Genomic DNA, 15565 nt, shown 5'->3' with positions numbered 1-15565 from the left:
TTAGGAGATATTTATTTATTTATTTATTTATTTATTTATATTTCAAGCTAGAAAGCAGAAGTAACCTGCAAATTCATCTGGCTTTGACTTCCCAAAGAGCATAAGCTTGAGCTTCATATAATGAGAAACAGTTAATAAGAAAAGGGAGAATCATCAGCACAGAGTGTCCCACAGAACTGGGAAAGAGTAAGGTTTCTCCACCCAGATTGGAAAGTAGTAACCAATGACATATATCTGATCTTTATGGCATGATCCTGAATTGGGTGTGGATGGAGTACAGGGACTCTAAAAATGACTGAGGTCAAACTGAAATAGTTCACTCACATAAAAATGGCAGCTCTAATGGTCACCAATTATCTAGTGCCTCATATATGCCAGACCCTATACTAAGAGCCCCTTTGTGTATTGGTACTATGGTTTTCTCCATCTATCAAAAAAATAAATGATTTGCCCAAAGTCAGGCAGCTAACAAAAGGCAGCTGTGTCATAGTTTCAGTTTTTTTTACCTAGAATCTCAACCTAGATTCCAGAATCAACTCCAGACTGCTTATATAATTAACATGGGCAAATCTCCCACATAACCAAGAACTACCATTTGATAACAACAACAAAAGGTGAAAATTCTAATTTAAGAAAAATATTTATTTAGTTAATTCTGTACATGGATTATTATAACAATATAATTTTGGGGATAGATTACAACAAAGAATACTTCTTTAGAATTTCAATACCTCTTTAGGTTCTCCTATGTTTACCCACATTAAGGTAATAATTTAGAAAATAATAATCAAGAAAATACATTACTCACATGTTTACTTCATCTTCATTTAATAACTGCATCACTAGCAGGGTAATATGAAAGGAACCATCACTGACCATTGCTTTGGCCAGTTGCTTATCTTGTTGTATTATTGCATTTTGCAGGATCTTAATTCCTCCTATAATCTAATCACACATGGAAAACAAAAACAAAAAATAGGTAAGCAAAACTTTTGTATGACAAATTGTAAATCAAGAGGAAAATAAGCAACCACTCAAATTAGAACAATGTCAAAATTCAGCAACCAAACAAATGTTTATAATTATTTACTTGTTCACATATGCTAGATAGTTGACTTGCATGGTTGAATATGATGTATTAGTATAGAAAGTCACAAAATGCTTAACCATCTTAAGAACATTGAACCTAACATCCTTATTTTTCAGCTGGGTCACTGGTTGAATAGAAAAAAATCTCAATGGTCAAGTATCTTTTTAGAAATTTGTCCCTGTGATACAGGGTATGACTCACTAATTATGATCTTTTCTAAGAAGAAAGCTTTATTCTTGTCATAGAAAGGTCAAACCAGCAGACAACATTCTTTCTGTTAGAAGTAATATTTATCTGTCTCCAAGTGATTATGTCTGAGAACCTATTCCTCATAGCCTTTAAAATTTTTTAGGATAGACATAATTTTAACAAGAATGACTGCTGTCATTTTTCCTGACATTTGAGGAGTGGCATAACCATGGAAATAGAGTTAAAAGAAGTTCAAATGCAAATGTTAGGAGAAGTGTAAAGTCTGCACCCAGGTGAAACCCCCAGAGACCAGGACCTTCATCTGCTCCCACTCTTAGAACCTACTTCTGCTTCACTTCAGGCTAGATTCAGTTCTAGTCAAAGTCCAAATGTGAACAATCTAGAGAGTAGTCTGAATATAAAATAGCAGACCCAGAGAAAAGGGAGTACACAAAAGCCCTGAAACAACAGAATTACTAAGAAAGAAACAGAAAAGAAAGGACTGGTAATGGGAACAGAGCATAGAAAAGCAGAGATAAGTCAGAACTGAATCATGAGCACAGCAGGCTGTTCTGATATGAGAGTAGCTGCTTTATCCTAAACAATGTTCCCATTATTTGTGGAATGTGACTGGGCAAATCATGAGATGCTGTCCTGGGATCTGACTTCCCATTGACAAAGACTCTCTCCTGTAACTAAACTTTAGGCAGGCTCCTCTGAGTTGGCTGCTTGAGTAGGCCCAATTTTGAGCTTCTCTCTTTGTCCTTGTAGAACCATTTTGAACATAAATTTAATGAAGTCACTTTAGAAAAAATCCCCCACCCTTAGTATCTGACTACCCACAATACCTTAGATATCTTCTCACCATGGCCTGCAGACAATAACCATTCTGTCAAATGGGTTTAGCCAGAAACACCTTATCCTTGGTTTTTCCTCTTAGTAATCTTCTATCCAGTGACCCCAATCCTAGCTCTTTGGTTGTAAATCCCGCCTTCTTCTTTCGTTCTAGAGTCAGAGTTGAGCCAAATTTCTCTCCCCAACACAAGACCCTGTTGCAATGGCCTCTGTATCTATCTCCATGGCTCCTTTGAATAAAGTCTCCCCTGCCATCTTTAACAAGTGGCATGAAAAGTTTTTTCTGTAACACTGTGTACCTTTACAAAAATCCATATCATCTAAAATAACCTCAGCCATCTCTATTCCTTATAATCTGAAAGACTAACAAAGAAAATGGTGTTTTCATGATAGGAAGTATTAAAGTAAAATTCAAATGGAAACCAAGTCTGAAAAATTCCTAAGCAAACAACACTAGTGAGTCCTTCTTTCTGCTTATGTTAAATAGAAACAAATTAACTTCAGACAATCATAACAGCCAACCAATACATGATTATGTGACATGTATATGACATGCCAAGGATGTTCTGGCATTATAAACCAAAAAAGGTAATTTTGTAACTGCACCCAATCAAATAATTTCATTATTTTGCTTCCATATTTTTCCTATAAATACTTATCTCTAACACTATGAAACAGAAACACTAAATCTCTCTTAGTCTGGCACTCCCAATTCATGAATTGTTTCTTTCTCAAACTTGTTAAAATTTTATTGTGTCCCAGATTTTCCTCTTATAGTTTGGTGGCAGTGGTGATATTCAAAAGAGACCCCTGGTGACTGCCAGGAGCTTCAGGGAATCCAGCAAAAGGTGCCCACTGCGCCTACTGTGCTCACTACTTTCAGGCAGGATAGGATAAACCTGAGAAATGTATCCACAGCCCTTCAAGAGCTACTTCTTGGAATGGCCCAAAAGATGCCAGAAAAACAATCCCCATTGTCTTCTCATAAAAGACAGAATGGTCTATTATTCAATCATGTAAACAGAAAAAAAGATGAGTCAGTCTGATTACAGGGCTAGGTTAGAAATGTCATTTGTTAAGCATTCTGGTCTTCTGGTCTTAAAAGCAGGAAATATTTCTTTTAAAAAAAACTTTTTTTTTTTTTTTTGGATACAATATCTTTTTTTTCTTTTTATGGGATGCTAAGGAACTGAGGTGGCTCTTACAGTCTTACTCACTAATGGGCCTTGGACCAGTACTGGTGACCTGATAAGAAAACACTGCTATGGCTGAATCAGTCATAGTAGCAGAACATTTTTGAGAAAAATTCTATAAACAAGAAAGTTTAAATACTAAAAGAATCCAAAGGCTCTTTACAGCTACACAGCCATGGAGACAAAAAACCAAGAGGACCTCCTGGTACATATCAGAATCAAAAGTAGGTCCTAAAAGAAGAAGCCCTGTACCTTGAAATGTTGTCTGTTATCACTGTAAAGAATCACACCACTGGAGAAGATGGTCCACTCTCACATCTGTCTTATGAAAAACCTCACCTTTTGGCATAGACTGTTCCCCAGTAGAGGAAACTTCTGAAGGCTTGACAAAGATTGAAATCAATATTGATGGGGCTCCAAGGGATTCTCTAATAACTTATCTTGAGTAATACCCTTAAATAAACACAGGGAAACTAAATCAAAATCAGTAGGGAATCATGTACTGTTGGTGGATAAGGAATCCTTCAAATCCTGTCCTCAAAAACAAAAAAAACCTCTTAGTGAATGTTACACAGCTCTTTGTTGCTGTGACCAAAATACCTGATAAGAACAACTTAAAGGAGAAAAAATTTACTTGGGGCTCACAGTTTCAGAAGTTTAGTCCATGGAAAAGCTTCAGTTCTCTAAAGAAAAGGTCCATTGTTTGTGTTAATATCTGACTGCAGAGGAATTTTACTTTGACCCAAAAGAATAAAGACAATCCAGGTTTCCCTAAACATGCAACTAAAATATGAGGCTTCTGTGGAACTGGGCACTGTAGCACATGCCTATAATTCCAGCAACTCAGGAGACTGAGGCAGGAAGATCCCAATCTTTAGGCCAGAGCCAGCCTCAGTAATTTAGAGAGACACTGAGCAACTTAGTGAGACCCTGTCTCAAAAAAATATATAAAGCCTGGGTATATGGTTCAGTGGTAAAGCCCCTCTATGTTTAATCCCTGGTACCAAAAAAAAAAAAAAAAAAAAAAAGCTTCTGTGGATTTGACAGCTACTACAGATCTTAACCAAAGTTTCTCTTTGCTGGTTTCTCCTTTACATGAACTTACACAAAACTCTGTCCCAGAGCCTTTGCTAAGGGAAGATAATCATGAACAGAAATTCAATCAATTAAAATTGGCCTGATACAACCTCTGGCTTTAGGGCTCCAGTTTATCCAAAACCTTTTAACTAGTTGTTCACAATCGTAATAATGAGACTTTGGGAATCCTGCCTCAGAAACATGGCAGAAAATAATCCTGAATTAATATATTCTGTTGATGGATCTTACACCAAAAATATAGAAGGAAAATACCAAGCTGGACATGTTGAAACTACTCAAAATGAACTAATAGAAAAGGGAATTCTTCCATAATTTAAGTCATCACAACCTGTAGAATTATATGCTTTTATTACAGCTTGTTATAAGCCTTACACAAATCAATCTCCTATCAGCCCATAAATATGTTTCAGAGTGGTCCATGACTTTGGAAAGCTTGGAAAACAAAGAGGTTTTATAAATGCTAGTAGTACCCCCATCAAAAATGGAGCCAGAGTGGATGAGTTTCTTTCACCTATTCTGTTGCCCTCACAGGTTGCTATTATTAAAATTGAAGCTCATACTCATAAAAAATGAACCTGAATATCAAGGAAACACATTAGCAGACTTTCCTGCTCAGTCTTCCAGTTCTGAAAATGTTAAATTGGAACTTGAAAGAACTCCATAAAGTTGATCCAAATCAAATTACTTATGTAATTTGTTGAATACACAAGGATGTGTACCTAAGTTGGAACAATAAAAATGGTATCAAAAAGGATGCAAATTTAATGCAAAACAAGGACTCACTGAGTGCCTAGACAGTCACAGGTCCTCCCTGAGTTCCTAAAGTTGACATGTTAAAGGGTGTGCACACCAAAAAAAAAAATAGAAAAATGATCCAAACTATGAAAAAATACTGATGGAGTGATTATTCTAAATCAGGAAACATGGTTATAACTAGTGTTTTTCCTGGCAAACTCATAATCCCAGAAAAACCATTAAGGATTCAAGTGGGTATATTTCTACCACGTGCTGGACCACTTAAAAATGTACAGATGGATTTCATTCCATTACCACCAACAATTGGACATCAGTATGTTCTTGTGACAAATGCCTAGTCTTAGGATGAAATGAAGCTTTCCTTTGTGGAAAGGCTGATGCCACAACAGTAGAACAACTATTATTAGAAATTGTGTTTCCTTTGTGAGGAATCCCTGGAGAGATCTCCTACAACAGGGGAATCCACTTACTGAACAGGTTTCCAAACAATTAAATGAGATTTTATATTTACCCAAAAGCACTATCATTCCCCTTATCATTCTTAGATCCTCTGGAAAGGCTGAACAGACAAATGATATCTTGAAACTGAAATTAAGTAAACCAACAAGTCAACTGGATTATCTTGGTCAAAAGTTTTACCACTGCTCTCAAAGGCAATTAGATCAACTCATATGAGAAAAAAAAACTGATCCTTATTAAATATTTACTGTAAGGCCTATGCTTTGATAGTAGAACCTTGTATGTCCCCTGCACTTGTTAGCTTTTATATGACTCAATATTGCAAGGCCTTGGTGCACTGTGCCACAATATATTCCTACCAGGTAAAAGAAGTTTTCTATGAACTGTCTACTAATAATGATCAGCCTCTCCCTGACCTAGAACCTGTAGACTAGGTCTTTGGAAATGACATCAGAGTAAAAACTTTTCTCAAGCCTCATTGAAAGGAACCATACCAGGTTCTAACTATTCACACTAAAGCAAAATTTTAAGGTCTTGACCCTTGCATTCTTATCTATCAACTAACAAGCTCCCCTAGGCTTTGGGTCTGCAACCTACAAATGACTTAAAATTAGGCCTTCCCTAGAAGAAGATGACATCAAAAAGTAGAAAGCTTTCCTAAAATAATGAACTAAGACTCCATTTTCCCTCCCATCTCTGTCCACTAAGACTTCATTTGGTTTGGCATTAACACAAAATGTTCAAGCTTAAACTTTAATTTTTATGAGGAACTTTTGCTATTTTAAAGGAACATTTACTGTTCAAAGTTTAACTACTCTCACTAAACAAAGCAATTGCAGGCTACATAATCATCTAGAAGAATGAAAAGAATCATAACGAATAATAGAACTTGCTCCCATATGCACTTGGGTGAGGAATTCAGGAAGCTGGATTTATGAAAAGTTTGGTATCATGTTCTTGGCAAGTCAGTTGATATTAATAATCAACTGATTAGGCACTGGGAAAAAAACAAGAGAGTCAAAGAGACACTATAACTCCTATTGATTTTATTACTGGCAATTTATATCTGTGCATAGAAAATCTTAGTGGAAATCGGCCTAATCTAGGCAGTACTCCTGATTTCCTCTGTGGTTTGACACAGATTGTGGAGACTGGAATCCTATATACAATGACATAGATATAAAATCAGAGCGTGACCATGATACCCTCAATCACATCATCAAAGAACTCACTAAAACTAGACATTAATTCAATGGAAACTTTAAAGATAATGGAATGCTTCTATAGTTTCACTATACAAAATAAACAACAGTTTTATTTATTGGATAGATCAATGCACAGGACATATTTGGAAACCAATCATACTATATTGGTAAGGGCATGCATGGGTTATTTTATCAAATACATAAAATGTTTATTATTCCTACTAATTTAAACCATAACCACTCGGCCAATCTGCAGGTGCAGATATGAGAAATAATAACCAATTTAAAAAATCTCGTCAAGACCATACACACCAGAAAAGCAGAGGAGCTTCAGAGAAGGATAAACACAATACATGAAGAAAGCACCTAGAAGAAAAGATCCAGGAGAGAGCAGCGAGTAAAGGAAAAGGTCAACAGCATGATAAAGACTTCCTCCCTCCCTCTCTTTCTTTCTTCCTTCTTTCCTTCTCCTTTGTTTTTGAAAGGATCAAGGGAAAAGGCAGAGATGTGAGTACTAACTTAAAAAATAAAACATCAAGAGAAAAGAAACATTTAAAGTGGATTTTTAAAAAGTCTCACTGAACACTATGTGCTATAGTTTGAATGCAAAGTTCATGTGTTGGCAGTTTGATCCCCAAAGAGGTGATGCTAGAAGGTGGGGCCTGACAGGAAGTATGTAGACCATGGGGCACTGCCCTCATAAATGGATTAATGTCATTACTAGGGGAGCGGGTTCTTTATAAAAGGGTAAGTTTGGCTCTTTCCTGCTTGCTTGCTTCCTTCCTCCCGCCCCCTCTCTCCCCCTCTCCTTCTAGTTTCCATCAAGGGATGACACAGCAAGAGACTCTTACAGACACCCACTCTTCAACCTTGGATTTCTAGCCTCTAGCAGTGTTAAGAAATTTCTGTTCTTAAAATTATCCAATCTCAAGTCCTCATTGTAGCAGCACAAAATCAACTAAGACACTATGAAATGAAACACATTAGCTCTCTCTTAAAAATGCCTTTAGCCTAAGTCCACATTATTACTCTGCAATGAGTTTAAATTCGAATTTTTAGTTTCTTCCAGATACAACAAAGTGCAGAGACTGGTTTAAGGGAATAAGAGAGCAGCTCAAGTGGACCCAGCTACATATGAAAAGGACCTAACCCAGTATCAAGTACATCATAGGTGCTCAGAAAGTCAAGCCTCACACTAATATAATCACGTCTTAAGATCTTAGCTGGTACTACATTTATCATGAAAAAAACGGGTTAGAGTAAGAACTTTGTTATATAATACAGAGTAATGTAAATTAAAGGTCATGGACTCAAGTCAGGTGTCCTGGACTTAACCCCAGACCCCCAGGTCTGCCAAAGGTGTGATCCCATACAAGTTACCTAGTCTTACTGAGCTTTGGTCTCTTCAACTGTATAACAGGAATAATAAAATCTGCATTGCTGTATTTACAAGACTGTATTAAAGATCATATAAAAAAAGATCTCTGAAAAAACTTTGTAAGCACTACATTCTTTACCTAATACATGGCATAAAACACTGCCGATACTATCAAAATCTAGTTCTCTACCATAGCAAGCTTCTCTCGCAGAGGGCATTTGGCAATACCTGGATATATTTTCGGTTGCCACAATAAGGGGGAAGGGTTCTACTTCCATCTAGTGGGTAGAACATTCACATGATCATAATAACTTAGCCTTCATTCTAAACTCAAAAAAATTATATATATATTCAAGACAATGTTCACAATTCCATGCATTTGTATATTCACATTATAGTAAAATGCCTTACATGGTAAAATAGTTTTAGACCATTAATATCTTCAAATTATCCAGTAGCTTATAAAATTGCAAATAAAAAGCTATAAAATACTTTGGAGACTTATTTCTCTGAAGTCACATAGTACTTATAGTGCAGAATTAACCTCAAACCTACGAAAACTTTTTAGTTAACCTAATTAAGCAATATATTTCTAAACTATGCTTCGATGCTTTAGATTAATTTATATAGTCCTTGATATCATTTTAAGATTTTCTTTTTTTAATATTTATTTTTTAGTTGTAATTGAACACAATACCTTTATTTTACTTATTTATTTATTTTTATGTGGTGCTAAGGTTCGAACTCAGGGCCTTGCACATGCTAGGCGAGCATTCTACCACTGAGCCACAATCCCAGCCCCAAAATTTTCTTAAAATGCTTTTTATTCCTAATTACATTCTTAAAAAAGTCAAAGAAAAAAAATACTTCAGAGTCTTATCTATAGGTCATTTTTTAAAAACACTAATGTCATCAAGGTCCAAAGGAAACTAATTTTTAGTCACTATTTAAAATTCTACAAAAAAATTAAAGCTTATCTGTCACTATAATCCCCAGTCATTGGCAGTAGGGCACAAAGTACATTGCTAAAAATTAATACTATAAAGTTAAATTTAAATATGACATTGAAAGATATGTATAAAAATTTAAAATTTCATTAAAATCTTACATATTTCATTTGTTGAGTAATTTAAGTTATCAAAATAAAAAGACTCTCACGTGCTAAACAGCATCACTAAGCCATATTCCACATGCCTAAAAATACTGCAATTGGAAAATTCATTTTTCATCTTTTAAGCTTTGTAATTGACTTGAAGCATATATGAGCTCATAGAAAAGGACATAAAGTTAATGTGATTTTCTGCCTGACAGAGATGAGTTACATTTCTAGTATAAAGCAGTAGAATGTCTTGGCCCTCATCTTTTGATATCATTCTTGGAATTTTTCCAAGCTGTTACATATATTGCTTCTAAATTTGTTGCTCCATTAAGAATTATCATATCAGTGTACTATCTAAGGGGCAGGGGCTCAGTGGTGGTGTACTTATTTGCCTACCATGACTCAGTTCCTGGGTTCTATACCCATTACCAGAAAAAGAATATATATGCTGCCTAACTTTTCTTCAAAGCTGAATACTCTGATTTTTCTTGTCTGTCTACAATCATGAAAAGAATCTGAAAAACTAATGATATAGCAATAATTGAAGTAAAAGGAAAAGGGAAAAAGCCTCAAATAGGATATTCTCTGTCTACGAAGCACTTAAAATAAATATGATGCTATAACATGCTTTTACTGTTACATTTTTAAAAAGGGAACTGAATTCCCTAATTTACTTCAATATTTTCATAAAACCAGAAACTTTCACATTATAAAATGATGAAACACAGAATTAAATGCTTTTTAAACTCCTGAAAGAATCACCTTTTTCAATTAACACGTAAGAAATTTACAAAAAAAAAAAAAAAACACTTTTAATTTCATCAGCTGATTATTCCTTTCATTTTTCAATGTTGATTTACCTCATATTACCTGTTATTACCTGTTACAATACCCCAAAGGCCCATGGGTTAAAGGCCTTCACCTTTGGATGTCAGTACTGGGAGGCGGTGGAACCTTTAAGAGGTAGGGCCTAGTGAGAGGTCTTTGGGTCACTGGGGGAGTACATGTGAAGGGGATTGTGGGAGTCCAGTCCCTTCCTCTTTCTCTGTTTTGCTTCCTGGCTATAACATAGCTCTACTATTGTGCTTCCACCACTCCTTGCCACAGCCCCAAAAGTAACAAAGCCATTCAATCATGGACTGGAATCTCAAAACCAAAATTTTGGAGCCAAAATGGAACTTTTCTCTTTATAAGTTAATTATCTCAGATTATTTTTTACAATGACAGAAAGCTGTCGAACATATTACCTCTCATAACAAAGCATATAAAACCAACATATGTTTAACAGCTAGGTTACTAATTATACAATTCTAGCCATTTAAGAAACATTTCAGATTTATTATAACCCCATCAAAATTTTTTCTCCTTTTACTTTTAATGTATAAGTACAGTTTAATGAAGAAAACATTTTATATACTCCCAATTAAGATATGTGTGCAGTCATTCTAATTCATTTTCTATTTCTTGAAATATGAAATCAAGATTTTCCATTAAAAAATGAATTCCAAACTTCTAAGAATGTGTTTAAAATCAAAGGCCTGTCTTATTCTGAATGCTTTTTTCTTTAAAACTAGATGCCAACAAGTAGAGGCCAAAAGTAGAGCAACTCATTGTGAATGTACCAGCTTCCAAAAGCTTGTTTGCAGGTCACTTAATTGGAACTTGGAATACAGTCTTCCATTGAAACAATGTTATAAATGGTACTTCTTTCCCAGGCTTTCCCACAAAAGCTCATAAGCAGTTTAAAAAGAAAATTAACATTAGATACTTTAAAACAAACAAAAAAGTGCTCATTCAAGATATAAAATGTATCTCCTAATCCAATCCCTATATCTCTTTCTTTATTTGTATATAAGCTTTTTGTTACCTCAGAATAAGTCTCTTGAGAGAGAAGTATAAACCTGCATTTCCCACTACTATATGCCACCCAAACTCCTCCAAAACAAATATCTGCGATTCATCTTAAATTATGAAACCAGCATTTGTAACACTGTATTTATTCTTTTTAAGAGTTCTTGTGCTTGGAGTGATAAAGTGCCTGCTTAGGATATGGGAGGACCTGGGTTCTGTCCCTAGCACTACAGATACAAAGAGATCTGGCTATAACTTTTATCCCTCAAAGGACAGCATTGTGTGTATGTGTGTACAGTGTGTGTGTGTGTGTGTGTGTGTGTGTGTACACAAATGTGTACATGTGTGTCTTACATGTCCCAACTCTTAGAAAAGCACTGAGAATGAATTAATACACCTGTGAGGGAGACAAGTGACAAAGGATGCAAGGATGACAAATGACAGAAAAACCTTTAACTAGGGAGAATGGAGTAAGGGGACTGGGGAGAGATAACCTGGTCAGTGTGGTCACAATGGAGACTTCTGAACTGAGATATTGCCACTAAGACAAACAATAGGAGAGAAGAAAAACTCCCTGCTTGAGACAGTTTTTCCTGGGGCAGAGGGAACCTGGCAAGACCAAGGAAGAACAGAGGAGCTCAATAGAAAGAGAAGAGCTGGGATGGAAAGGTCAGAACAGGCAAAACCTTCCAGAACACACTCTGAAGACTGTCTTTATCCTGTACCCATGGGGAAATCCTGAAGAATATAAGCAGGTAAATGTCGTGTTCCAATCAAGGTTTAGAAACAACATCAATTTAGGTCAATATTATCACCCGAAGAAACTGAAACTCAAAGACATGAGTTCCCATAGTGGAGTTTGTGAGGCACCTGGCAGTCTAACAAGGCCGGTGGGACCCCAAAGCCCATGTCCTTTCCACCATTTTTTTTTAAGTTGTAGTTGGACAGATACCTTTATTTTATTTTACTTTTATATGGTGCTGAGGATCTAACCCAGTGCCTCTCATGTGCTATGCTAGTGCTCTACCACTGAGCAACAACCCCATCCCTGCTTTCCACTACTTACACACCTCACGGAAGCTGACAAGTGTAAGTTAGGCCACAGCAGCTAACAGGGGAAACAGCTGCAGGCAACTCTCTCCATCCCTTCCTCTAATCACCCATGGAACTAAGTGATTGACAGAAGAATTTCTCTATCCCCTTTCTTCATGGCCTCTCTCCCCCACCTGCCCTGTCTTATCACATCACCCCACCAATTCTCACTGGAAGCAGACTGTCAAATGGGGACAGATGGAGAGGGTATGCAGAGTTGCTGCTGTCTACACTGAGAGCAAAGAAACAGGTGTGAAGGGTGATCTATAAATGAATGGCCTACCTAAACCAACACCTAGAAGTGTTTATCAAACACTTCAAAATTACGGTAAACAATTTCTAAACAACAAATCAAAACAAAGAGCCTGAATTCTCTTCAAATCATACATCCTCAGGGAAGCTGCTCCAAATATCTTCCATTCAGCTTCCTTAGAACCTGTCCTTGGCTGGCTGTCCAGTAAAGAAGCTCTGACTTCCTGCCCTCTCCTAATTCCCATATGTATATATAATCCTAAATTTAAAAAAAAAAAAAACCTATCCAAACAACTTACAGATATATTTTAATAAATAATAGCTGATTACACTAAATTTCATACAATGTAAACACTTTTAAAGACAATTTCACTGTTCACCCACCAAAGAAATCAAATATGTATCAGTTAAACCAAAATATGATTCTTTACTACATCAAATCTAAAATCTTGTATGGTAAATATTCTTGTATTTTTATGTATCTTTTCACTCAACTAAACTGTATTTCACAAGATTCAATATTTCCTAGAATGACCCAATAAACCATTTTCATATTTATTTGATTTCAATTTAGTTTGATTTTTAGAAATTCATTAGCAAGCCTTAAAAAGCAGACATGGGAAAAAGTTACCTGAAAATGTTCCTGAGCAAACAGATTATGACCCAAAATAAAACTCACTCAAATCTGGCTCAAAAACTGGGTCAAGACATAAAAATATGTGTTCCATGTGAGATATTCTTTCCTGAGGCAGTTTAATTACTACCTCATGGTTTTGGTAATTTCAGTTAGATACACTAGTTTTCCCTCTTAATAGTTTCCAAGTATGAGTTAATGGGCATCTTCCCATTTTCTATTATTCATACCACATTGATTTTTCAGATTCTTAAATAAATTTCTACCATAAATCTGTATGTAATATTAAATTGGTACAGGTTGAACATCCCTAACCCAAAAACCTGAAATCCAAACATCTAAAATCTGAAATGTTCCAAATCCAAAACTTTTCAAGGGCCAATAAGAAGCCACAAATGAAAAACTTCACACCATACCTCACATGATCAGTCACAGCTAAGATGCAGGTGCACAAAAAATGGTGTGTAAAATGACCTTCAGTCTCTGTGTATAGTGTGTATATAAAACATAAATGTATTTCTTTTTTTTTTAACCCCTGTTTTCACAGTGCTAGGAATTGAACCCGGGCCTGACACATGCTAGCCAAGTGCACTATCTCTAAGACACACATCAGTCCTGTAAATGAACTTCATGTTTAGACTTGGGTCCCGTCCCCAAGACATCTTATTACATGTATGCATTCCAAAGTACAAAAAATCCAAAATGAATCTGGTCCCAAGCATTTTGGATAAGTGATACTCAACCTACTTTAACAATGAGTAATTTTAAAAGGAACTTCATAGCAATAATCAGTATCAGCCAATCCCTAAAAACAAATGCCGAATGTCTTCTCTGATATAAGGGGGGTGACTCAAAATGGGATAGGGAAGAAGAGCATGAGAAGAAGACTACCACTAAATAGGGAAGAGAGGTGGGAGGGAAAAAGAGGGAGAAGGGGAGTTGCATGGAAGATGGAAGGAGAACCTCATTATTACACAGAATACATATATGATGTTGTAATGAGAAAAAGAAAAAAAATGTGTCACATTAGATTGGATAGAAAGAAAGGATGGGAGAGGAGGGGAGGAGTAAGGAGGATAGGAAGGGCAGCAGAAAAGAATTGACAATATGATTGATGTATGTACATTCCATGTATGTATTATAAGTCAAAATTCATTCTGATTAAAAATAAAGAAAGAAAGAAAGAAAGAAAGAAAGAAAGAAAGAAAGAAAGAAAGAAAGAAAGAAAGAAAGAATTTTTAAAAAAGACACGAATTGGTGTCAACATACTTTATATACAACCAAAGATAAAAATAATAATAATAATAATAATAATCAGTATCACAAAAAGAACTAAGTAGCAAGAAACGTCAGTCTATTTTCTTTCCAGAGATTTGAGAATCCTCTTTTCCTATCCTGGTCATTGCTTTCTGCTCTTGAAGGGTTCCTCCAATGTAGTGAAAAAAGTCTTGAAAAGGAACTTGACATGCTCCTTTTCAAGTGAACTTTGCAAAATTATTGTTTAAATAGGATGGTTTAAATAACATTTTTCAAAACTATTGTTTAAATATATACCTGCTATTTAACTAGGAATTTTCCCTGCATGGTCCTACTAACAACCACCAAAGGTTCTTAGGAGCTGAGAGCAGCTAGGTTAGCAAGCATATAGTGTACTTCAAATAAATTTAATAAATAAAGCTTCATAGTAAAAGTAGTTTTTAAAAAAAAGAGTACCTCTTTGTTGGTAATTGGAATGGATAGGAAATAGTTGGGTTGATAGTCTTTTTGCCTTTTTTTCTTCTTTATTTGATCATTCTTGATTTGTTCATTTTCTATATTCCTCTTCAACTTTATTTGAGGTACATCAGTGACTAAGGAAAAAAGTCAAAGAACAATGTGTCTAATACATTTAGATAAAATATATGGTCAGAAAAAGAAGAAAACAAGCAACATAAGTAGCAATCATAATTTTCACACCTAAAGCAGTTGGCAAACACTTGTATAAAATACATAATGGTAAATATCTCAGGCTTTGCAAGTCATAGTCTCTGTAGTGACTACCCAACTCTGACAAAACATAAATATTTTCCCATAAAACTTTATTTATAAAGCAGGCAGTATGCCGGATTTGACCTATGGGCCATAGTGCACTAACCCCAGACCTAAGACACAGCTAACCATTCTCTCCACATGCCAGTTTTTATAATACTAGGAAATATCATTTTTCCACCCATCCCCAGTTACCTAACTCCATTCCACCAAGCCCCACCTCCTAAAGGTTTCACCACTTCCCAGTATGCCACGGACTGAGGACCAAGCCTTCTACACACGTGCCTTTGTGCAGCATTCAAAATCCAAGCTATAGCACATGGAATCATGCCAGAAAGTCTCTAGAGTCAATTTGAAAATCTTTTCACTGGCCAAAGATGAGATAA

General features: G+C 35.7%; 1 protein-coding gene across 5 annotated transcripts in view; it reads right to left on the bottom strand.

The window, feature by feature from the left end:
* The window catches only part of Akap7 (A-kinase anchoring protein 7), a 132539-nt gene that overhangs the window by 99519 nt on the left and 17455 nt on the right, over nucleotides 1-15565 (bottom strand). For all 5 annotated transcript variants that reach the window (XM_046449506.2, XM_046449521.2, XM_046449531.2 and 2 more), the window contains 2 exons: nucleotides 14865-15001; nucleotides 809-945 (listed from right to left, as the gene is read on the bottom strand). In XM_046449506.2, coding sequence (XP_046305462.1) covers nucleotides 809-945; nucleotides 14865-15001 — 274 coding nt within the window. The remainder of the gene's footprint in view (nucleotides 1-808; nucleotides 946-14864; nucleotides 15002-15565) is intronic.

Source organism: Marmota monax, unplaced genomic scaffold, assembly GCF_021218885.2.
Source record: "Marmota monax isolate L192 unplaced genomic scaffold, Marmota_monax_Labrador192_F-V1.1 WCK01_AAM20220418_F8-fsc00030, whole genome shotgun sequence".
Classification (NCBI taxonomy): Eukaryota; Metazoa; Chordata; class Mammalia; order Rodentia; family Sciuridae; genus Marmota; species Marmota monax.
This window is presented reverse-complemented; position numbering and strand designations above follow the sequence as displayed.